General features: G+C 44.7%; 1 protein-coding gene across 1 annotated transcript in view; it reads left to right on the forward strand.

Moving 5' to 3' along the window:
- The window catches only part of CLTC (clathrin heavy chain), a 305,075-nt gene that overhangs the window by 233,571 nt on the left and 44,981 nt on the right, over window positions 1–26,523 (forward strand). The window contains exon 30 of the mRNA XM_075589655.1: window positions 2,106–2,327. Within this exon, the coding sequence (XP_075445770.1) occupies window positions 2,106–2,327 (222 nt within the window). The remainder of the gene's footprint in view (window positions 1–2,105; window positions 2,328–26,523) is intronic.

Genomic DNA, 26,523 nt, shown 5'->3' on the forward strand with positions numbered 1-26,523 from the left:
CATACACACTCTCTCAGACACAGAGAGTGAGAGAGTGTGTCTGAGAGAGAGAGTGTGTCTGAGAGAGAGTGTGTCAGAGAGAGAGAGTGTGTCAGAGAGAGAGAGTGTGTCAGAGAGAGAGAGTGTGTCTGAGAGAGAGTGTGTGTCTGAGAGAGAGAGTGTGTGTCTGAGAGAGAGTGTGTGTCTGAGAGAGAGAGTGTGTGTCTGAGAGAGAGAGAGTGTGTCTGAGAGAGAGAGTGTGTCTGAGAGAGAGAGTGTGTCTGAGAGAGAGAGTGTGTCTGAGAGAGAGAGTGTGTGTCTGAGAGAGAGAGAGTGTGTCTGAGAGAGAGAGAGTGTGTCTGAGAGAGAGAGAGTGTGTCTGAGAGAGAGAGAGTGTGTCTGAGAGAGAGAGAGAGAGAGTGTGTCTGAGAGAGAGAGAGAGAGAGTGTCTGAGAGAGAGAGAGAGAGTGTGTCTGAGAGAGAGAGAGAGAGTGTGTCTGAGAGAGAGAGAGAGAGTGTGTCAGAGAGAGAGAGTGTGTCTGAGAGAGAGAGTGTGTCTGAGAGAGAGAGTGTGTCTGAGAGAGAGAGTGTGTCTGAGAGTGTGTCAGAGAGAGAGAGTGTGTCAGAGAGAGAGAGAGTGTGTCAGAGAGAGAGTGTGTCAGAGAGAGAGTGTGTCAGAGAGAGAGAGAGTGTGTCAGAGAGAGAGAGAGTGTGTCAGAGAGAGAGAGAGAGTGTGTCAGAGAGAGAGAGAGTGTGTCAGAGAGAGAGAGAGTGTGTCAGAGAGAGAGAGAGTGTGTCAGAGAGAGAGAGAGTGTGTCAGAGAGAGAGAGAGTGTGTCTGAGAGAGAGAGAGTGTGTCTGAGAGAGAGAGAGTGTGTCTGAGAGAGAGAGAGTGTGTCTGAGAGAGAGAGAGTGTGTGTCTGAGAGAGAGAGAGTGTGTGTCTGAGAGAGAGAGAGTGTGTGTCTGAGAGAGAGAGAGTGTGTGTCTGAGAGAGAGAGAGTGTGTCTGAGAGAGAGAGAGAGTGTGTCTGAGAGAGAGAGAGAGTGTGTCTGAGAGAGAGAGAGAGTGTGTCTGAGAGAGAGAGAGAGTGTGTCTGAGAGAGAGAGAGAGTGTGTCTGAGAGAGAGAGAGAGTGTGTCTGAGAGAGAGAGAGAGAGAGTGTCTGAGAGAGAGAGAGAGTGTCTGAGAGAGAGAGAGTGTGTCTGAGAGAGAGAGAGAGTGTGTCTGAGAGAGAGAGAGTGTCAGAGAGAGAGAGAGTGTGTCAGAGAGAGAGAGAGTGTGTCAGAGAGAGAGAGAGAGGGAGTGTGTGTGTCTGAGAGGGAGTGTGTGTGTCTGAGAGGGAGTGTGTGTGTCTGAGAGGGAGTGTGTGTGTCTGAGAGTGTGTGTGTGTGTGTGTGTGTGTGTGTGTGTGTGTGTGTCTGAGAGTGTGTGTGTGTCTGAGAGTGTGTGTGTGTCTGAGAGTGTGTCTGTGTCTGAGAGTGTGTCTGTGTCTGAGAGTGTGTCTGTGTCTGAGAGTGTGTCTGTGTCTGTGTGTGTCTGAGAGTGAGAGAGATAGTGAGTGCACACAGAGGTCCTAGACAGATTCTACCCAGGAAGCGTGCTGTGTTTCATACTTCTACGTAATGGTGCAAGTCCCCTTTAATATTTTAAAATTGAGGGCCATATGATTCCTTTTAAAGCAGATTACCAACCGTATTTATTTTTTTCTATATGTTTAAAAAAAAAAAATTTACTCCCGCTGGCTGTTCTCACTTTATCTGTTCTACCATGAAGCGCAGAGTTGTTTGCCATGCAGACTTGGATTTTATCTTAAATAATCTGATCTGAGAAGTTTGGGGTCTACTAATGTCACTAATTGTGAGGATCTTTTTCAGCCACTTAGTTTGGTGATCTTTTTGTAAGCATAAGATACAGTTTAAAAAACAACTAGAGGTGAAAACATAGTATTTTTACGTATTTAAAACATGCATGGGGAAATGCCCCTTTAAGTCCAAGATATGACTGCTGTGTTGACGTTTACTTTGATAGCCCTCTGCAACTAAGGTCCATTTCTATACCACATTTAATTCCAAATGATAAGATTAAAAGTATTTGTTTTTGTTCATTTTCACAATGTTTTTCTTTTAGGATGCTATGCAATATGCTTCCGAATCCAAAGATACAGAGCTGGCGGAAGAACTCCTGCAATGGTTTTTAGTAGAGGGCAAGAGAGAATGCTTTGCAGCTTGTCTCTTCACCTGCTATGACCTGCTGCGGCCAGATGTTGTCCTGGAAACCGCATGGAGGCACAACATTATGGACTTTGCCATGCCCTATTTCATTCAGGTTACGAGAGAGTACTTAAGCAAGGTAGGCAAGAAAAATATTTAGTCTGGGTTTTTTTTTTTTTTCCCCCCTTCAAATTTGTATTAGGTTTTTGAGCACAGATATACAGAAAAAATACCATTCAATTGGGTGTTAGGGGAAGGGGGGGGGGGGGGGAGTTGTCGTACATATGTAGCACTGTTTCCTCCCCCTCCTCCCCCAGTGGGAGATTACACAGCCTATGCTACCTAGTGTGTGGTGCGATACCTGTTAGGGTCAGGAGAGCTGATCTGATCTGCGGTATTGTGGAGATCAGGACAGGCTTAGTTTCTTCCTCTTGTTCTTCTTATGGTGCTTAGCGCCTTAAGCAGTGGGCTCCAGGATGTTCGAAGGTCAGCCCCCACTATTGCACTCTTTCCCCCTCAGCCCAAGGACTGATACTCAGACTGAGGTATATTAGAACAGGATATTTATTGGCGGGCACTCACTGCAGTTCTTCCTCACAGCGGTGCATGGTCTCAGAGGTTCCATTCCTCTGGATGGTGCTTTGCCCTGATAGTATAGGGCCTTAGGCTGAATCTGATGTTCCCCCAGCTCAGAGGCTGGGGGTGAGCACACGCATCCTGCCATAGGAGAGACTCACAGCTCTTTGCTTCCTCTCTCTTCAAGAGCTCAAGCAGGACTCTGACTAACTTGATCACACCCTCCTAGGAGACTCAAGAAGGGGCGGGCTCATGGTCTATACCTATCCTTGATAGGCTTACACAGGCCATGAGTCACCACCTTACTTCTATCATTCATAAGAGGGGCATAAGGGGGGTCAAGAGCCCATTGATTGAACCTGCAGCTAACAGGACTTACATAACAGGGGAAAAGAAAGATATAATGGGACATACCCTGTTGCACACAAAAAAAGGGGGGGTCGGGGAGGGGAGGGGAACAGCATCATGGTGAATCAACAGTTATTGCTACTTTTATACAGTTTTAGGATCGAGTCGTGAGCACGGTCGTCGCTTGACATCATCTCCATCTGGTATAGCGGGCTAATCTGAGGGCCTAGTTAATTGAAGACAAACCGTAGATGGTGACCCACGAGAGGGTGTTGGGGGAATCTTTGGGCCAACTTTGGTAGGAGAGAGAGACTAGTTGGTCCCAGAAGCGATAGGCTCAGAGAACCCAGGTCTATATGTGGACTACCTGCGTGAGCTATCCAGGGCAGCCAAACCTTCTGGAAATTGTGATATGTGCAATTTAGAAAACGAGTCCGTTTTTCCTTCATACATATAAACCACACCTTGTTTCTAATGGACAGAATTGGTTGAAGTTTGTCTTGATTCCATAGGCTCGCAATGGCACATTTTGTCGCTGTGGTAATATGAGTTATTAGCTTCTTTGTAGCCCTATTGTGTTCCTGAAGTGGTTTACTTAATAGAAACAACCATGGGTCCATGGGAATCTCTGCACCCCTAATCCGCCAGATCCAGGACTACACCTATCACCAAGGGTCCTGCACCCAAGGGCAGAACCACCACATATGTAGAAGGGAAGCTAATTCACCGCAGCCTTTGGGACACATATGGGAGTAGCACAGAACTTATTTAGCCATATTATTGGGTGTGTTGTACCAGCGAGTCATAAGTTTTATATGCGTTCTCACGAATAGTTGAGCAAATACAGCTTTTAGCCACCGACTCAAAAATCTCCTCCCAGTCGTCAGCCTCCAGTTCCTCCTCTAGATCAATCTCCCCTTTTTTCATAAAACTAAGCTTATCCTTGGATTCTTCGGCTGGAAGGAAGAATTGGCCATATAACCTCGATCAATCTCTTGTGGGAGTCTGCTCCTAGACAGAGTTTCTCAACCAGTGAAATGGGTTCAAAGGGCATAACTTTAGCATAGAATGCCCCAATCTGAAGATATCGAAAAATCTCACCCGGTGGAATTCCTTTCTCTTTTACCAGGTGGTCAAAAGGAGTAATCTTCAGGTTGTGGCTAATGTCCACAAGTCTGTTAATATTTGCTTGTCTCCTGTTTGTGAACATTTGTTTGGAGCTCCCTGGGGGAAAATCCTTGTTCCCAATGATGGTGGTCATTAGAGAATTTGGACTATTAAGCTTGTATTTAAACTTAAGCCTGTCCCACATTCTGAGAGTGTGTGATTGTCGGCAGGGAGGGGTGAGTCAGAAGGCCTACCCAGGAAGGAAGCCAGAGAATCTTTTCTATAGAGGTTGGGTATAACGAATGCGCCTCAAGAGAAACTCATCTCCTGACTTATGGGTTGGCGTGCCAAGCTACCCATTGACTGACTTGTGCTGCTCTATAGTAAGAGAGAAAACAAGGAAGTGCTAGGCCGCCTGCTCTAGTGGGTCTAGTTAGCAACCTGCGGTTAAGTCTTGGTCTCTTCTTGTTCCAGATGAATTTGGAAACTAAAGATTGGATTTTTACTATGTCTGAGGATACAATAGGAATGGGGAGGGTTTGGAAAAGATAGAGCAGCCTGGGTAACAGGATCATCTTCACTGATTGGACTCCTCCCTATCCAGGGTATCTTGAATTTAGTCCATATTATAAGATCGTGCAGTCAATTAGTGATATGCACTCCAACATAAAAGTCCAATCCTGGTGTAAATCCTTTAAGTAATAATGTAGAAAAATAGGTACTGGGACTAGTGAGGTATGTTATAGCATATACCATTAACAAGAACTCTAACCCTGAAGGTTGAAGGCTGAAATATAAAGAAAATCAGACCTACAGCCTCATTGGGGGAGTCCAGAGGTAGGTAGAAAGAAAAATAACTACTCACAATTTGTATTGTCCCGTCCTGTAGATCTTGGTGGGCGTGCAGCCAGGAGAAAGCAGAGAGATCCAAGGGAAAATACTCCAACGCACAGCCCTGAACAAAGTGGGTCCCACACCAAAAACTAATAAAAATATATCAAATTGATATATTTTTATACATTTTTGGTGTGGGACCCACTTTGTTCAGGGCTGTGCGTTGGAGTATTTTCCCCCATATTATAAGATCGGCCTTCAATGTCTTCAAAATGTGTGGGTAGTTAGCCTGATAGAGGTCCTTAGTTAAAAACTCTCCTAGATATTTCAAAGAGGATTGTTGCCATTTGAAATCAAAGTTGAGTTTGATTAGTTTGACTGTCTCCTTTCTTAGATTTTAGTCTGGGTGTTTAACCTTTTTGAATAAGGGTTGCCAATATACAGAGCAACTAACTTTTATCTATAAATACATTTTACAGTTGTCTATATGTTAGCTTATGTTAATACAACTAAAATACATTAGTGGATTTATGCTGAATCAGAATTTGGTATGTCCATCGTCAAATCGCCCTCTTTGACCTCTATTCAATCTGGTAAGAAACTGGGTAATTTGCAGTTAACAATGGATCAGCTTCTGTTCACTTGAAAGTTAACTTCACTTTAGCCTACTTCTCATAATATTGAAAAGAAGACTTTTTATTATTTCCCAGTATTTGCTGTAGTCTATTGTTAATTTCTCTGGAATGAATTGTGATTTAAAATGGGCATTCTGACGTGCCATTGTGTGGTTCTGCTAGTAACTCATTTTGTATTGAAACGTGTGTTAATAGCCTTTCTGACATGAACGGTTTGGATTTTCAATGCAGTTGGGTATTAACACTTGACTAGTAATTAGGCAGAAATGCTGGGATGATTGATTTTATAAGTTCTTACTAAGCTTCCTATTTAATTTTTCTTTTACATACATATGTTTTCAATGTCTTTTACCAATGTAACAACATTGTTAATTCTCATTTAAACCTGGGTCTCAATCTTAAGTAGAGACTTTTTTTTAAATTAATTTGTACCTAAATCATAAAAAATAATAATAATTTGGAGTTGATTAACACTATAAGTGCTCAAATAACGGTTGACTGTCATCCTCTCTACTTGTAGGCCCTCGTTATCCTGGTTCTAGAGAAGACCAAATTATGTCACTCTTTTACCCTGATAGGAGCAATAAATCATTAAAACATTAGATTGACTTTCTCCTAGGCCAGACTACATGGGGAAGGTGCTCATAAATCATTGTTACGTGACAAGGAAACTGAAAATGTGTTCCGATGGAATTTAAGTGACTACCCCTATTGTGCCTAATATACATATAGCCCTGGTCCTTCTGGTTCCCCGGTCTTCCGTTTCTCCCCCCTCCCCCCCCTTACCTCCACGGCAGCGGTGGATGTTGCAGGGAGGTGCGGGTGGCGGAAGGCTCACCGGTGGCTCCCTCAACATGGCGCCGCCATGTTGAAGGGGCGGGCGCACGCGCAGAGGTTTGCGCATGCGCAGAAGGAGTCGCTGCGGCCATTACAGTTAGCACATGCGGAGTACGCTCGGCACACGCAGCGGCTGAGAATGAAGAGGCTCCGCGGGGACTACAAGCCCCATAATGCATAGGGGCATGCAATCACATGGGTGCAACCGGCCAATCGGGCTGCCAGGATCACGGCTAGCCAGGAGTTAGGTTTGGCGCGAATCTGGGACCACGTCAATCGGAGCTGGGACACAGAGAGGTGAGGGTGTAGGTGCATGGTGTCTGTGGCCCCTGCACTAGGCCAGAAACCCCCTGATAGGCACCACTTATACCTTGACTCCCCTGCAAGTTTGTGGCAGCTACAGGGACAGGCCCTTAGGTAGGGACACTGCCCCATTAGTTGTTTGTCAATAGGGAATACAGCTGTAACGCTGCTCAGCCCTGACCGTTTGTGATCTGGGACCAGATCACACCCAAAGTGTATATATATATATGTCTGTATGTGGGCCACTCCAGCTGGATACCACCCACGCAGAGGAGGACTCATTGCAAAGGCAGACAGAATCGCTGGATCAGCGGATCCTGTACAGCTATCGGTCGGCACGCTCAGGTGCTGGAGCACCCGGCAGGTACCTACCTCACTAAGTGCACCAACCAACTAACACACCATAGTGGCAGCGCTCACCACATATAGGGGTGGGGGCTATATCCTTGCGGACACCAGGGTGGTTGGTTGCCCGAGGGCCCCGTTAGGTACTCTGGACACGGTGTGGGTTACACGGTGGTGGGTTACGGCCGTCTGAGGCTTTATGGGTAGCTGTAACCAGTAGCATTATTATTCTCATTACTGTTATATACATAGTCCTAAGTAAAGGTTATTGTTATTTTATACAGTGTGTGGGTATTAGTATTTTGGGGTTCCTGTGAGGGGTTCCTCCCACTACGTTGAGATCCCTCCCAGGTGGAGGCGCTGAACCGAGATTGTTGTTGCTATATCACCCCGGGCTCCCCGTGGCGGAGGCTTGGGACCTTCGTGAGCCAAAAGGGAATGCCAGAACCAGTAGACTTTTTACACTAGGAGGAAAGAGGGCTACAATTGGAGGCGCTGCTGAGATTTCAGACTTGGGGTGCCTAATAGCTGTAAGTACACCAAAATCATGTTAACACCCTCAAGCCATGAAGTCCATGCTTGGCTCTTCAAGATTCAAGAACTGCCCAGTCACGTAGTAGCAGTAGAGAACGTTCCCACTCTAGTGGATGAGAGTAAAATCCGGGACTCCCTAAAGAGACTCCTGGGCCTAGACAAAGTGTGGGTGAGAGGATGAGAGTTTGACACCGCCTTTCATTGGAGTACCATACTATTGACAGCGGGTCAGGAAATATGCCAGGAAACTGCCCCTCGGACTTTACAAACCCCAGAGGCCCCACCAGAAGGCTAACCCCTTATATACTCAGACTTACCCGAAATCCGAGAGATGTTTACCTCCGTGGTCTCTCCACAAACCGAACCGGTCCCCGACGGGCCTTCCACCAGTGACTGGCAGACTACTGCTCCTGTTTCAAGTACCCCTAACAGATTAAAAACTCCTACCCTGAGTAACCTTTAACCCGAGTGCTCTTGAAGGGGCTAACAGCTGGGCCGAAAGTCCACCACCTACACCCATCTCTGGGCCGGGTCCAAGGCCTATCAGCGACAGTCGCTTATCAAGTGGCGGCTCCGCTCTTGGAGTGACCCTACCGCAATTGGTGAAGGCCCTGACCATGTCATCCCAGTCACAAAATTACCGGAAGCTCAAAGTCTTCTCCGGGTCCTTCCCACGCCTGCCGGAGAAGAAGGGATAGACTCCTGGAAAGTACATACGCTGAAGGTGCTGGAAGAATGGCCCTGCACCAATGCAGTAAAAGGGCAGCGCATCATGGAATGCGTTAGGCCGCCAGCCTCTACAATAGTAGGCATCCACCAGGAACAACACCCAGACCTGACTCCTCTGATGTTAGTGGATTTCCTGATAGAAGCCTACGGGTTGGCGGAGGATGAAGGAGAGATCTGGGCTAGGTACTATGCCCTCTACCAGAAAGAGGGAGAAGAGTTGTCGGCATTCAATCACTGCATTAAATTGGTCCTAGGGACTCTACTCAACCGCAAGTTGATTCCCGCCTGTGAGATGGACGAAGCACGCCGTAAACAGTATTTGTGGGGATCAACGCTACACGTAAAGAAAAAACCCGCACAGCTTGAGTATTAAATGAAACACGGTGAGGTGCTGAATGGATTGGGACGTAATTGTATTCAGGAGAAAAGGAACCCAGTCTTCAAGCACTCTGTCACGACTCGATGTATAATTGTAATGTTAAAATACTTTATTAGTTAACAATGAATAAAAAAAAGGGGGGTTTAAATAAAATTAAATAGTATGATTCAACAGCACGTGACTGTATCTATGATAACCCAGCTATGGCTAGGTGGGTAGATAGTAATAGGGAGATCCCTAATAGATATTCGGGATCTAGTGCTATGTATCTAGCTACCTAGAGATATAGGAAAGGAGCCATGGTGAACCCACTCGGAAGAGGTTATGTCTTAATATAGATGTACAGTATCAGGGCGTGTAGTATAACGCGCTTTATTGATAAACTTTATGTAGTGTGTGCGTAAACACACTTTGGCATAATATGCGGTAAGTCAAACCTGTAGGATAAAACCCTGTGGGTAATAGTATGGTGGTAGCTAATGAAAAAACCTCTCAATCACACTGTCAGGGCAGAGTATCAATTCTATATGTATAACCCCAGAGTGATGAGCTGGCCGGGTCTGAGTTAGTGACCTATGCAACTCTCACTTCAGGAGATAGGTGCAGGAGGTATAGTAGCTACTGAGAGGTATGGTGTGAGATTGTTGGCATACGTGGGGCACTGGATAGAGCCACTGTAATACATCAATGTAAAGACGTATTAGAGTGATTCTCAAGGCGGCATGTATTGGCAACGCAAATACCATTATAGACACACACTCACTCCTGTCGGAGAAGTATCATCAGTGTCTATCTATGGCGGCCGTGGCAAGCGGTTCCGTGACCAAAGGTAAGTACCATATGCTGTGGTTAATACAAGCCCCCAGCACACGTTAGTAATTACCCTTTAAATGATAGGATGAGAAAATGCACAAGTAGGTATAGCGTTACATAGCCACCACAGCATTTCAGGGGTTAAAAAAACTCTCAGCTATCCTCCCTGCAGTGCCTCAGTAATCCGAGCCGTGAGTTTACCTTTCCAGCCACTGTTATTGTCAGGATAGACAATTGCTGTAGATTGTACACTCGGACTGCGGGTACTGTAGGAGTTTTTTAACCCCTGAAAATCTGTGGTGGCTATGTAACGCTATACCTACTTGTGCATTTTCTCATCGTATCATTTAAAGGGTAATTACTAACGTGTGCTGGGGGCTTGTATTAACCACAGCATATGGTACTTACCTTTGGTCACGGAACCGCTTGCCACGGCCGCCATAGATAGACACTGATGATACTTCTCCGACAGGAGTGAGTGTGTGTCTATATTGGTATTAGCGTTGCCAATACATGCCGCCTTGAGAATCACTCTAATACGTCTTTACATTGATGTATTACAGTGGCTCTATCCAGTGCCCCACGTATGCCAATAATCTCACACCATACCTCTCAGTATCTACTATACCTCCTGCACCTATCTCCTGAAGTGAGGGTTGCATAGGTCACTAACTCAGACCCGGCCAGCTCATCACTCTGGGGTTATACATATAGAATTGATACTCTGCCCTGATAGTGTGATTGAGAGGGTTTTTCATTAGCTACCACCATACTATTACCCACGGGGTTTTATCCTACAGGTTTGACTTAACGCATATTATGCCAAAGTGTGTTTAAGCACACACTACATAAAGTTTATCAATAAAGCGCGTTATACTACACGCCCTGATACATCTATATTAAGACATAACCTCTTCCGAGTGGGTTCACCATGGCTCCTTTCCTATATCTCTAGGTAGCTATATACATAGCACTAGATCCCGAATATCTATTAGGGATCTCCCTATTACTATCTACCCACCTAGCCATAGCTGGGTTATCATAGATACAGTCACGTGCTGTTGAATCATACTATTTAATTTTATTTTAACCCCCCTTTTTTTATTCATTGTTAACTAATAAAGTATTTTAACATTACAATTATACATCGAGTCGTGACAGAGTGCTTGAAGACTGGGTTCCTTTTCTCCTGTATACATTTGTGGGGATCAAGCCTGAATCACCCCGTAGCCAATATGATTCGCTGTAATCTCATGCAAGGGAGCCCTCCCATGTTTACGGAATTATTGCGGCATGTGAAAGTGCACGAAGCACATAATCTGTTACACTCCCATCAGAAACCAAAGGGAGCATCTGCCTCAAAAAGTAAAGGATCCTACAGTATAATAATAAGGAGGCCTCGGCCGCTAAGCCAGCGGTGGTCAAGCCTAAACCCTCAGGGAGAGTATCTCCTACATACAGCACCCGCACCGCACCCGGGGAAGTCATCTGTTACAGGTGTGGTCAGAAGGGTCACCTCTCCTATGACTGCCCCGAGAAGGAAGACAAAGAAGAAAAACCTTCCGCTAAGAACTTTAACCCTAACGTAATGGTCTGCGTGTTTATACTGCCAATGCCGAACCGACAGATCCATCGGAGGAACAATCTTCCCCACCCTCAGACAAACCTTCTGAGCCGAGCCCTGACGATGGAAACCCCCATTGGACGTTTGTAGTAGGGTATGGCCCCGGCACCATTATACGTGTTGTCGTGGATGGTGTTTATTCATCGGCCTTGCTGGACACTGGGTCCCAGGTGACCATCATATACCGGGGTTTCTATAATCAACACCTACAGCAGCGTCCATTGCAATCGGCGAAGCATATGAAGGTGAGGGGGCTGAGTAATGAGGACTACCCCATTGACGGGATTGTGAAGGTACGTCTGGAAATCATTCAGTTGAACACAGGAAAGTCGTACCCTATGGATGTGGAGTCCCTAGTGTGTCCTGAGCCCCAAGAACAGCCTAAGTATCTGATTATCTTGGGAATTAATAAGGATATTGTGCGAACAATCATCCGGGCCTACCTACAAGAAGTTGGAGAACTGCCTTTGAGTAGCCTCAACCTCCATCTCCTCTTGCTAGAAGAGTGCTGTAAAATCTCTGCCTTAGATCATCATGGGGATCTCTTTAACAGGCGTGCCGGACTGACCGAAATTCCACCAGGGGGAGTGCAGCGCATGGCCGCCTTGTGCTGCTATCCCAACCGAGACATAGCTGACCACCTTTTCTCCTTGGAAAGCACACCGGGATAAGATACTCAGAGAGGGTACAAGCTAATACCTGAAGTGAGAGAATGGACATCCAAGATCCCTTAATGAATTGACGTGTATATCCAGAATATTTCTCCGTACCCTATGGCTTTCGATCAAGGACGGAAATTGGGCCGTATATATCCTGTCAGCCCCGTGGAAACTATGCCTCAGGTGAACACTGCCGCAGTGTCCGAACAATCAGCTGAGTTTCAATTTCGGAGATTCAATGTTATCGGCAGAATAGAAAGACCGTCTGACGGCCAAGTTGGAAGAGCGATAGCTGTGTTCTCCACAAGTGAGATGGATGTGGGTTGCTGCTGCAGCGCCCAACACACCATCTGGCTGAGTGACACTACCACCTTCCGAGAGCGTTCTCGCCGCATCGACCCTCGGGATGTGGATGATGTACGGGTCGTACTACACGAGATGGAAGAGGCGGGATTTGTGACCAAATTGCGGAGCCCTTACGCCTCACCCATCGTAGTGGAAAGAACGAAGAATGGGTCGGTGAGACGTGTGTCGACTACCGGACACTGAATAATCATACAGAACCGGATCAGTACACGCTTTCCCGCATAGAAGAGATTCTCAATGCCCAGCGTTCTGGACTTAAGATCTGGGTACTACCTGGTACCAATGAGTAAAGAAGATCAGGAGGAGACTGCCGTCGTATGTCCCCTGGGCTTCTACCAATTTACACGTATGCCTCAAGGTAGTTGTGGAGCCCCAGTGACATTCCAGCGCCTAATGGAGAAGACTATTGGAGACATGAATCCTCGGGAATGCTTAGTCTACCTGGACTATATCATTGTCTTCGGTAAGATGTTAGAACAGCGGTGCGCAAAGTGGGGGGCGCGACCCCCAGGGGGGGCGGGAGATTGTGCTGGGGGGGCGCGGGCTGTTGCAGAGGCCCCGCGCTCTTCCCCCAGGCATTTAAATTAAATGCCGGGGGATCGCGTGAGGCCCCTGCAACTGTTTACTTACCGGGATTCAGCCGTCTGTGTTGCGTCGCCATGGCAACGCGGCGTCAATAGACGCCGCGGCACCATGTGACCTGACGTCACACGCCCACGCAGCGTCATCTGACGTGGCTGAAGGAAGGCAGGGGGGGGCGCGAGAGCCGAGGGCAGAGAGACAGGGGGGCGCAGCACAAAAAGTTTGCGCTCCCCTGTGTTAGAAGAACATGAAGGACGGCTAATTAAAGTACTGGACCGCCTAGGCTGAGCGGGTCTGAAACTGTCGCTCGACAAGTGCTGGTTTTGTCACACCTCGGTGACCTATGTGGGACACGTGTCCGCCGACGGGATCGCTACCGACCCGGCCAGTGGAGGCGGAAGTGAATTGGCCGTGACCAGAGAACGTCATGGAGTTACGCTCGTTCCTCGGTTTCTGTGGCAATTACCGTAAGGCTAAGCCTTTAAATAACCTCCTCAAGATATACCCCGAAGATACTGGGCGAAGCTGCACAGATGGATTTCGAGTAGCACCGTGTGTCATTAGAGCCTGACAAAGCCGCGGAGATGGCGAAACGCGTTGCTCAAAGAACAGCGCGGTCCACTGAAAACACCCGGAGTGGATCTACAATACTTGGACAGAAGGCTTCTTCTGCAAAGGATCAACTATGTGATTGCACTTACACATGGCCGTGTAAGTAGTGTCCTTATATTATTATTCCCCCACCCCTCAGTTCCATCCCCCTCCCACCACCTGTGTTTCATACCCACTTTACTCTGGCTCCAGGCCAGTTTATTTTGTGTTTCACCAGGGATTATTCCCTTTTCATTATACAGCTGACTGAACTTTTGCTCCCGCTTTCTTCTTGTTCCATAGGATTTGTAAGACCTATATAACTAGAGACGCACTGGGGAAGCAGCAATGCAGGGGCAATCAGCATTCATTTAAAGTAGCATGTTTTAAGTAGAATACAGTGTGGAATTGAACAGGGAGTTCAAAAAGAGTGAAACAAGTGGACAACACCTACTGGCTCTGATTCCTAGATTTTGGACGGTGCTGGAAAGGAGGACATTATCTATCCAAGACTGTGTTTCTTGGCACTAAACTATTGCTGCCATGCCGCCACTACTGTTTTTATTTGCTTTGACCTCACTTCTTTTCAAAATACGCACCTCCTTCTACCAGCCTCATTATGTCTCTAACTCTATTCATATATGTCCATCTCTCCTTCCTTCGCCACTTCTCAGTTCACATGAACTCCTTTCTTACCTGCGCCCTCTAACACCACACAGCTATATCCCCTGCACTAAAACGCACCCCTACAAATCAGCCTCACACATTCTTTTTCTATCCATGCTTCTCCTTGCTTCTGGGGATATCTCTCCCCCTCCATCTACACCCTGCCTTATTTCTGTATGCTCCCGTCCTCGTCTTCCACATACAACTTCTCCTTCGGGTGTTAACCCCTCTAACCTCATACCCATCCCCTGTCACCCTCTTTCCTCTCTCCCTTTCTCCTGTGCCCTTTGGAATGCACGCTCCCTTTTCAACAAGTTCCTTTCTGTGGATGGCTTCTTTTTCTCTCACTCTCTGCTTCACTTTGCTTTAACTGAGACCTGGCTCACTCAGTCTGACTCTGCACCGGAAGCTGCCCTCTCTTATGGTGGCCTTTCTTTCTCCCACACTCTGCGCCCTGATGGTAGGGGTGGAGGTGTGGGGCTCCTTCTCTCCTCTATCTGCCGCTACCCTTCCTATTCCACCTTCTCTTGTTTTTCCCTCCTTTTGAGGCTCACACTGTCCAGATCTTCTCTTCTCTCCCTGTCCATGTGGCGGTCATCTATCGCCCACCTACCTCTACTCATCCCCCTTCTGCCTTTCTCTCTCACTTTGAATCCTGGCTCTCTTTCCTTCTCTCCTCATACTCCCATGTTCTTCTCCTTGGGGACTTCAATTGCCACATTGATGACCCCTCTCTCCCTTGGGCTTCGCCATTCCCCCTTTTCCTCTCTCTGACCATCACCTCATCTCTTTCTCTCTCTCTCTCTCTCTCTCTCTCTCTCTCTCTCTCTCTCTCTCTCTCTTCTCCAGTCTCCATCTACACCTCGTTTCTGCAGAGACCTGTGCTCTGTTAACCTACCAGCTTTTGATTCCACTTTACGCTCCTCCCTATCCTCCTCTTGATCTACATGCCCTGCTTTCTCTCTGCCGTGCACTTGGAGCAGCTGTTCCAAGGAGCATCCCGCTATGGGAAGTGTGAGTGGGTGGTCTCTTTAGAGTCAGAGATTGCTGATCTGAAGAGGCAACTTGCAATATTATGGGACATTGGCAATCTTGAAAGGGGTTTAGAGTTCACTGAGCAGGCCCTTGCTTCGACTAGTGGTGCAGATGGTGGCGCTGTTAGTGAGGAGCAGGTAGGTAGCTTGGTTGCTGTTGGTGAGGAGCAGGTAGTAGCTTGGTAACAGTTAGAAGGGGAAGCAGGGACAATAGGGAGAGGTAGATCATTTCTGAGCTGACCCATCCCAATAGATTTGCCATATTGAGTGAAGATATTGGGAGTGTCAGGGCAGAAATGGCAAGGCTGAGGGAGACTGATTCCTCTAGCAGCCAGGGGAATAGTTTCTCCAGCACAGAGTGGACTCAGGATGCTCTGATACCAAGAAAAATTGTGGTAGGGGACTCCATTATTAGGAAAGTAGATAGAGCAATCTGTTGCCATGACCACATGAACCAAACAGTTTGTTGTCTCCCAGGTGCTCGGGATCGGCACATTGCGGATCGGGTAGACAGATTGTTGGGTGGGGCTTGGATTGACCCGGCGGTCTTGGTACATGTTGGCACCAATGACAAAGTTAGAGAAAGATAGAGGGTCCTAAAAAATGATTTCAGGGATCTAGGCCAAAAGCTTAAGGCAAGGACCTCCAAGGTAGTATTTTCTGAAATATTACCAGTGCCATGTGCTACCGCAGGGAGACAGTCAGAGATCAGGGAAGTTAATGCATGGCTAAGAAAGTTGTGCAGGAAGGAGAGGTTTGGGTTTTTAGAGCACTGCGACTCCTTTTCTGAGAGATGCCATCTATATTCTAAGGGCGGCTTACACCTCAATGAAGAGGGATCTTCTGTGCTAGGGGGGAGAATGTTAAAAAGGTAGGTGGAGAGTTTAAACTAGGATGGAGGGGGGAGGGAAATGAAACGGATAACAAACTAAATACAATAGAAGAGGAAACAAGCGGTTTTGGAGGTAGAATATGGGCAAGTGCGAGTTTGACAAGCAGTGAGACACCAGTAGTAAATACAGATAATACTAGAAAACTTCTAAAGACTAAACCAAGTGGGCGCAGAATGAAGGAACAGATAAGATAATAGTACAGGCTGAAAAAAAACTGAAATGCATGCTTGCTAATGCAAGAAGCCCGACAGATAAAATGGGGGAGCTTGAATTAATAGATGCAAGGGAGCAGTATGATATCATAGGCATTACTGAAACATGGTGGGATGAAACTTATGACTGGACAGTTTATTAGGGGGTTATTCCCTTTTTCGGAAGGATCGAGCAAATAGGAGTTGGAGTATGTTTATATGTTAAACTGGATCTAAAGCTTATAATAGAGGAAGATGTTTACTAAGAGAATTATGAAAATGTAGAGACCTTGTAGATAGTAATTAGCAGTGTGGGTAAAGGTATAAAGAAAATGTTTGTAGGGATATGCTCTAAACCACCAAATATCGGTGAGATTGAGGAAGCTAAAATACTTTTGCAAATGGAGAAGGCATCAAAACTGGGTCATGTTTGCATAATGGGGGATTTTTATTATCCAGACATAGACTGGGGCAATGAGATTAGCGTTACAACAAAAGGAAACAGGTTTTTGGGGGTGCTAAAAACAATTATATGACCCAAATTCTTGAGGTACCAACCAGGAGAGGGGCAATACTGGATTTGGTAATATCAAACAATGTAGAAGTAATAACAAATATTCAAGTCCTGGAACATTTGGGTAACAGTGGTCATAACATGCTCTCATTTGAAATAAATTATCAAAAAACAGATTACTTGGGTTCAACAAAGGCTTTAAACTTTAGAAAGCAGATTTTAATAAACTGAGGCCTAATCTCCAAGTAATACATTGGGGTGATGTTTTTGCAGGGAAACATGTAGAAGATAAATGGGCAGTCTTTAAAACATTGTTAGATAAGCACTTATCAGTGTATACTATACCATTGGGTAATAAGTATAAAAAAATAAGTCAAAACCAATGTGGCTAAATAAAAGGATGGGGAGGAAATGGACAAGAAGAGGAAGGCGTTTAGATTCTTTAAGTCAGAAGGGACAGAGACATCGTATCAGAATTATAAGGAATGTAACAAAAATTGCCAAAGGCCAATGAAATTGGCAAAAATGGATAATGAAAAAAGGATTGCAATAGAAAGTAAGATCAACCCTAAAAAGTTCTTTAAGTACTTTAATAACAAAAAAATGAGAAAAGAAAATATAGGACCCTTTCAGTGTGTGATGGGCAGGCAGATTATTGGAGATAAGGAAAAAGCAGAGGTATTAAACAAATTATTTGCCTTCGTGTTTACCAGGGAAGAATCAATTTCAATAGTAGTGCCGCAGAGGAAGCCACAACCTCCATATTAATCAACAATTGGTTAACTGATCTTATCTTGCATCAAACGGTAATGAATGGAAGTGAAGTAAACATAATTATGCCCCTTTACAAAGCATTAGTAAGACCACACCTTGAATATGGAGTACAATTTTGGGCACCAATCCTAAGAAAAGACATTATGGAACTAGAGAGAGTGCAGAGAAGAGCCACCAAATTAATAAAGGGGATGGACATTCTAACTTATGAGGAGAGGCTAGCTAAATTAGATTTATTTACATTAGAAAAGAGGCGTCTAAGAGGGGATATGGTAACTATATACAAATATATTCAGGGACAATACAAGGAGCTTTCAAAAGAACTATTCATCCCACGGGCAGTACAAAGGACTCAGGGCCATCCCTTAAGGTTGGAGGAAAGGAAATTTCACCAGCAACAAAGGAAAGGGTTCTTAACAGTAACGGCAGTTAAAATGTGGAATTCATTACCCATGGAGACTGTGATGGCAGATACAATAGATTTGTTCAAAAAAAGGTTGGACATCTTTTTAGATGGGAAAGGTATACAGGGATATACCAAATAATTATACATGGGAAGGATGTTGATCCAGGGATTAATCCGATTGCCAATTCTTGGAGTCAGGAAGGAATTAATTTTTCCCCTTAATGGGGTTTTTTGTTTGCCTTCCTCTGGATCAATAAGTATAGATATATGATAAAATATCTGTTGTCTAAATTTAGCATAGGTTGAACTTGATGGACGGAAGTCTTTTTTCAACCTCATCTACTATGTATGTAACTATATGTGGGTGCATGGTTTCTTTATTCTGGGCTGCTCTCCAAAAATCAGAGTGCTAGCCCACTTGGTTCGCAAGTTAGTGTACTTAATTGAAAGGCTTCTATTGTGGTTTTCATGGTTTACCTAGTTCCCACATCAATAGACTTTCTCCCTTCAACTTAGGACGCTAACAAGATGAGAGATACATTTTGACAGAATCCACTTCAGTTTAACCGCAAAACACTTTTTCAATTGACCTTGCGGTTGCGAGGTCCAGTGCTTGGAAATGGATATCTATAGTTCAAAGTGGCCCTCCCGTACACAGCCATGCATCTTCAATCAGCACTTGATTCGGTGCTCACAACGCCATCTTGTGTCTGAAAACCAATAGTACAGTTTGTATATATCCCTACTACTCCAGCCAGGGAAGGGGCTGCAAAACGGGGACAATAAAGGTGGTGCAGGGGAAAACACAGCAGGGTAATGCACAGACATTTAATCCCTTAATTCCCAATGCGAATTAGGGTTAATCAGCCGGGTATAATGCCTTTATTAATGGCCTGATTAACCCTCTCATCACCAGAGTGACCAGTAATGTTTCATTAGAAATCACGATACCGTCAAGTGTCCTCAGGACATCTTTTGTGTCCCTGAGGTAGGACGGTAGGGACATTACAAATGGTCTTAAGAGGCATTCAATATATGCACTTGCCCGTTCAGTGAGGTTACCCACCCCAGACACGATGGGTCTGCCCGGAGGGAGGTCCTCTTTTTGTGTAATTTGGGGAGACTATAAAAGGTTGCTTTTTTTTGGAAATTTGACTATATAGTCAAATTCCCTTTGGCTAATCACTTTGTTTGCGAGTCCCCTGTTCAGAATGATATTCAGATCTTTTTGATACTGAATAGTGTGGTCTCCATCAAGGACTTCATAGCAGGCCCTGTCCGACATAAGCCTTAAATTCTCCTTTTTATAGTCCTCAGTGCAAAGAAAGACAAGATTCCCTCCCTTATCGGCAGGTCTAACAATAATGTCTTTATTAGCCGCAAGTTCTTTGAGCGACTTTCTTTCTTGCACAGTCAAATTGTCAGTAGAGTGGTAGCGGGTAAGTTTCTCCAGGTCTAGTGTACCTAGATTGGGACTGTTGGGGCAGAAATGGTAAGGCTGGGGGAGACTAATTCCTCTAGCAGCCAGGGAAATAGTTCTTCCAGCACAGTGGGGACTCAGAATAAAGAAAGTTGTACTCTGTAATAATATATGCACCTGGATTGAAAACTGGTTAAAGGACAGACAACAGAGGGTTGTCATAAATGGAACTTTTTCAGGTTGGGCTAAAGTCGTGAGTGGAGTACATCAGGGATCGGTACTGGAACCCCTGCTTTTTAACTTGTTTATTAATGACATTGAGGTTGGCATCGAGAGCAAAGTCTCCATCTTTGCTGATGATACTAAATTGTGTAAGGTAATAGAATCAGAGCAGGATGTAATTTCTCTTCAGAAGGACTTGGAGAGACTGGAAACGTGGGCAGGTAAATGGCAGATGAGCTTTAATACAGATAAATGTAAGGTTATGCATTTGGGATACAAGAATAAAAAGGCGACTTACAAATTAAATGGAGATATATTGGGGGAATCCTTGATGGAGAAGGATTTAGGAGTGCTTGTAGACAGCAGGCTTAGCAATAGTGCCCAATGTCATGCAGTAGCTGCAAAGGCAAACAAGATCTTATCTTGCATCAAACGGGCAATGGATGGAAGGGAAGTAAACATAAATATGCCCCTTTACAAAGCATTAGTAAGACCACACCTTGAATATGGAGTACAATTTTGGACACCAATCCTAAGAAAAGACATTATGGAACTAGAGAGAGTGCAGAGAAGAGCCACCAAATTAATAAAGGGGATGGACATTCTAACTTATGAGGAGAGGCTAGCTAAATTAGATTTACAGTATTTACATTAGAAAAGAGGCGTCTAAGAGGGGATATGATAACTATATACAAATATATTCACGGACAATACAAGGAGCTTTCAAAAGAACTATTCATCCCAAGGGCAGTACAAATGACTCTGGGGCTTCCATTTAGGTTGGAGGAAAGGCGATTTCACCAGCAACAAATGAAAGGGTTGTTTACAGTAAGGGCAGTTAAAATGTGGAATTCATTACCCATGGAGACTGTGATGGCAGATACAATAAATTTGTTCAAAAAAAGTTGGACATCTTTTTAGAAAGGAAAGGTATTCAGGGATATACCAAATAAGTATACATGGGAAGGATGTTAATCCAGGGATTAATCCGATTGCCAATTCTTGGAGTCAGGAATGAATTTATTTTTCCCCTTATGAGATATCATTGGATGATATGACTCTGGGGTTTTTTGTTTGCCTTCCTCTGGATCAGAAAGTATAGATATATGATAAAATAACCCTCTTACGGAGGGCTTCAGCTGTGTCCTCTGGGGAATATTGACCCTCCTCCCACCAATGATCCACCAGAGGACCGTCAACCAGAAGGAACCTAGTCCTGTTCATACTTGCGCCGTAGCCCTGAAACATAGGGTCCCACCACTTGAAGGTTTAATACGGGATAATGTTCAGGAATACCTAATGGAAAACAAAATTATTAGTAATAGTCAGCATGGATTGATGAAGGATAGATCTTGCCAAACTAACCTTATTTGTTTCTTTGAGGAGGTAAGTAGGAGTTTAGACCAGGGTAATGCAGTTGATGTGGTCTACTTTGATTTTGCAAAGGCTTTTGATACGGTTTCACACAAGAGGTTGGTGTACAAAATAAAGAAAATTGGACTCAGTAATAATATATGCACCTGGATTGAAAACTGGTTAAAGGACAGACAACAGAGGGTTGTCATAAATGGAACTTTTTCATGTTGGGCTAAAGTCGTGAGTGTAGTACCTCGGGGATCGGTACTGGGACCCCTGCTTTTTAACTTGTTTATTAATGACATTGAGGTTGGGATCGAGAGCAAAGTCTCCATCTTTGCTGATGATGGTAAGGTAAGGTAATAGAATCAGAGTAGGATGTGTAAGGTAATAGAATCAGAGTAGGATTTAATTTCTCTTCAGAAGGACTTGGAGAGACTGGAAACGTGGGCAGGTAAATAGCAAATGAGGTTTAATACAGATAAATGTAAGGTTATGCATTTGGGATGCAAGAATAAAAAGGCGACTTACAAATTAAATGGAGATATATTGGGGGAATCCTTGATGGAGAAGGATTTACGAGTGCTTGTAGACAGCAGGCTTAGCAATAGTGCCCAATGTCATGCAGTAGCTGCAAAGGCAAACAAGATCTTATCTTGCATCAAACGGGCAATGGATGGAAGGGAAGTAAACATAAATATGCCCCTTTACAAAGCATTAGTAAGACCACACCTTGAATATGGAGTACAATTTTGGACACCAATCCTAAGAAAAGACATTATGGAACTAGAGAGAGTGCAGAGAAGAGCCACCAAATTAATAAAGGGGATGGACATTCTAACTTATGAGGAGAGGCTAGCTAAATTAGATTTACAGTATTTACATTAGAAAAGAGGCGTCTAAGAGGGGATATGATAACTATATACAAATATATTCACGGACAATACAAGGAGCTTTCAAAAGAACTATTCATCCCAAGGGCAGTACAAATGACTCTGGGGCTTCCATTTAGGTTGGAGGAAAGGCGATTTCACCAGCAACAAATGAAAGGGTTGTTTACAGTAAGGGCAGTTAAAATGTGGAATTCATTACCCATGGAGACTGTGATGGCAGATACAATAAATTTGTTCAAAAAAAGTTGGACATCTTTTTAGAAAGGAAAGGTATTCAGGGATATACCAAATAAGTATACATGGGAAGGATGTTAATCCAGGGATTAATCCGATTGCCAATTCTTGGAGTCAGGAATGAATTTATTTTTCCCCTTATGAGATATCATTGGATGATATGACTCTGGGGTTTTTTGTTTGCCTTCCTCTGGATCAGAAAGTATAGATATATGATAAAATAACCCTCTTACGGAGGGCTTCAGCTGTGTCCTCTGGGGAATATTGACCCTCCTCCCACCAATGATCCACCAGAGGACCGTCAACCAGAAGGAACCTAGTCCTGTTCATACTTGCGCCGTAGCCCTGAAACATAGGGTCCCACCACTTGAAGGTTTAATACGGGATAATGTTCAGGAATACCTAATGGAAAACAAAATTATTAGTAATAGTCAGCATGGATTGATGAAGGATAGATCTTGCCAAACTAACCTTATTTGTTTCTTTGAGGAGGTAAGTAGGAGTTTAGACCAGGGTAATGCAGTTGATGTGGTCTACTTTGATTTTGCAAAGGCTTTTGATACGGTTTCACACAAGAGGTTGGTGTACAAAATAAAGAAAATTGGACTCAGTAATAATATATGCACCTGGATTGAAAACTGGTTAAAGGACAGACAACAGAGGGTTGTCATAAATGGAACTTTTTCATGTTGGGCTAAAGTCGTGAGTGTAGTACCTCGGGGATCGGTACTGGGACCCCTGCTTTTTAACTTGTTTATTAATGACATTGAGGTTGGGATCGAGAGCAAAGTCTCCATCTTTGCTGATGATGGTAAGGTAAGGTAATAGAATCAGAGTAGGATGTGTAAGGTAATAGAATCAGAGTAGGATTTAATTTCTCTTCAGAAGGACTTGGAGAGACTGGAAACGTGGGCAGGTAAATAGCAAATGAGGTTTAATACAGATAAATGTAAGGTTATGCATTTGGGATGCAAGAATAAAAAGGCGACTTACAAATTAAATGGAGATATATTGGGGGAATCCTTGATGGAGAAGGATTTACGAGTGCTTGTAGACTGCAGGCTTAGCAATAGTGCCCAATGTCATGCAGTAGCTGCAAAGGCAAACAAGATCTTATCTTGCATCAAACGGGCAATGGATGGAAGGGAAGTAAACATAATTATGCCCCTTTACAAAGCACTAGTAAGACCACACCTTGAATATGGAGTACAATTTTGGGCAGTACTAAGGACTCGGGGCCATCCCTTAAGGTTGGAGGAAAGGAAATTTCACCAGCAACAAAGGAAAGGGTTCTTTACAGTAAGGGCAGTTACAATGTGGAATTCATTACTCATAGAGACTGTGGTGGCAGATACAATAGAGTTGGACATCTTTTTAGATGGCAAAGGTATACAGGGATATACCAAATAAGTATACATGGGAAGGAAGTTGATCCAGGGATTAATCCGATATCCAATTCTTGGAGTCAGGAAGGAATTAATTTTTCCCCTTAATGGGTTTTTTTGTTTGCCTTCCTCTGGATCAATAAGTAAGTATAGATATAGGATAAAGTATCTGTTGTCTAAATTTAGCATAGGTTGAACTTGGACGTATGTCTTTTCTCAACCTCATCTACTATGTAACTATGTTACCACTTAAGGGGTTCCCCATGGACATATGTTCTGGGTTTGGGCTATTGGACCTAGTGTCCATATGACAGGACACTCCAGACGTTGCTGACTGCTGAGATAATGAGGACTCTCTTAAGGACTTAAAGGACCATGGGGAATTAGCCACAGGTATTCGGCTTGAAGCTGGTATTTCCCCCTCTGTCATCAGACCAGGCCGCAAAATCCCAGTCTCTTAGATCAGTGGATAGACCAGGGGACACATTTCTTGGGTAATGGGACACCACATAGATGGGGTCGGCAGGAGCAGGACTAGTACCCACAGCACGGGCAGATGTAATGTGGGTGGTCATGACACTGTCCTGAACAGAGGTGGCCATGGAAGAGACAGTGGTGAAGGCCAATGAACGGAGCCTAACAGTGTCCATGGCCAGTCCAGGTGGTGTGGGTTTACCATGGCCCCAGGAAGATGGTATTGGGTGGCCTTAGGGGATCCAAGGGTCCGGTGACCCCTTCCTGTACACCGAGCCAGGTATAATTGAGAGGCGGCAGGGGACAGTCCAGCACTCGCCACTGGTTCCGCCCGAGGTTCCGCAGTTTTAACAGGCGCCATCTTGTTGACCTCATCAGTGATGGACGATCTCGCGACATCCCCAGGCTGGCACAGGTCAGGCGCCGAGGATGACGTCCGGCCGCACCGGAAGTGCATCACCGCTCTGCGCATCGAACAAGGCCATGGTTGTTGTCCTGAATAGGTACCTCTGGAACAGGGCTGGCTGGCCGCATGAAGTAGGCCCCGCAGTTTTGACACTTCGCAGTGGGGCTAGCATCGCCTCAGGGGAGCCGGCATTGCGAGCAGATACACTGCAGGTGGTGCTGTCAGTTCACCGTGATTACCAGGTAGCCTCCTGGCAGGTGAAAATTGGCAATCTCTAGTGTAGACATTTTCTCTTTATTAGATGAGGTAGTGTAGGCAGAGGTTGCACTGTACATCTATTCTCCTACTCCGTTCCGTGCAACTGAGGTGAGTCACAGTGTAGCTCTTCCTACGCCAGGAACAGCCTCCGATTAATCCTTTGCGGTTCCCCCTCCCTAGGTGGAATTTAGAGCAGGCGCAGGACAGATAAAGGCGTGACTGGGCTCCGGCTAAGCCAGTCATAATTGTGGGTGGGGCTTAACTTTACCGTTGAAATCTTGCAACTTGTTTTGCAGGAAAAGCATGCAACTTGATTTGCAAGCCCATGCGGTCCCAATTTTCAGACGGGAACTCCATTTTGAGCACATAGAACCATGCAGTGAGCTCCAAGTGCAGGAGCCACCATTTTGAGCAGCAACTAAACAGTCCATAAGGGAGAAAAGGTACCCAGGGTCCCTGGCAATGCCTCAGGGGCCCGTTCCTTACATTGAATTCTGAATTAAAGATGGTGAGGGTTACCACACCACACTCCCTGGATTTCCCGCCAGGGTACGCCCCAACAGTCCTTCCCGGTCGAGCCCAGCACCTGCATCTTCATAGAGGAGCCTAGCTGAGCCTGGCAGAGTTGACCCCCTCCAACAACATAACCAGCTAAGATTGTAATTTCTTCTGGAATTGAACTGTTATCCTGTAAGTGTAGCTATTTACAGCAGGGCTTTTTCATTTATACTATACAGAGTACACTATGTTCTGTTTTTGTCTCTTTCTCTCATGTGCTTTAGGTCTTTTTCCTGTAGTACGTTAATCTGATGCTATGTTGTCCTCAAAAAAAAGGGGGGGGGGGTGGGATGGCACTTTGTGTCTACATGGGAATCTTTAATGCTGTCCTAAACACATTTTTGCATCTAAATCTATAAACTCAAAGAAAAGAAGCACATGCCCCCTTAGTGTGATAATATTTTAGTAGTGTGTTTTACATTCACTATCATGAGTACTTCGATTACGAAGTCTTGAAGACTATTTTCAACTGAACTGTTTGGTCTAATCAAGTTCTTGATATTACTTAATGCTCACTGTATTTTTCACTCATGATTATCATTGTTTTATCATTTATATTTACACTATTCATTCACTTACACTTACATTGTTCATCCAAACTCTGTTTTTTCATATAAACTTGTTGTTTATTAATATAAGATCTAGCTTTTGCTCTAGGTCGCACAGATTGCTTCCTCTTTCCTTAAATCTTTAAACTATCTAGGACAGTGGTTCCCAAACTTTTTCGGTTCAAGGCTCCCTAAGTCGATCAGAATTTTTTCAAGGCTCCCTAAGGTGATCAGGATTTTTCCACGGTGCCCAAAGTGAAAACAAAGTTGTATATACATACCTAACAGTTGCAGTCACTCTCACACACGCACACGCTCACTCTCTCTCTCACACTTTCTCTCACACTCTCTCACACTCTCTCTCTCACCCTCCCGCCTCGCATGTATTTCTCTTCCCTGCTTCTCACTCTTACTCCCTCTTTTCCTCACTCACCCCCTCTCTCCTCTCCCTCCGTCAATTACCCCACGCTTACTCATTCCGTCTTTCCCCCCCCCACAATTCCCCCCACAAGATATATACCTAAAAACTTCCCATCCCGAATACATATAAAAAAAATCCCCACCCCCAAATATATACAACCTCCCCCCCCAAATGCATACAAAAAACCACCTAATTATATATATATAAATATATATATATATATATATATATATATATATATATATATATATATATATATATATATATATATATATACACACACACACACACACATACATATACACACAATCACACACACACACCCAATACATATCAAAATTACCCCAATACCCCCAATACATATACAAATTACCCCAACACCCCCAATACATATACAAATTACCCCAACACCCCCAATAC

The sequence above is a fragment of the Ascaphus truei genome, chromosome 3 (assembly GCF_040206685.1).
Source record: "Ascaphus truei isolate aAscTru1 chromosome 3, aAscTru1.hap1, whole genome shotgun sequence".
Lineage (NCBI taxonomy): Eukaryota > Metazoa > Chordata > Amphibia > Anura > Ascaphidae > Ascaphus > Ascaphus truei.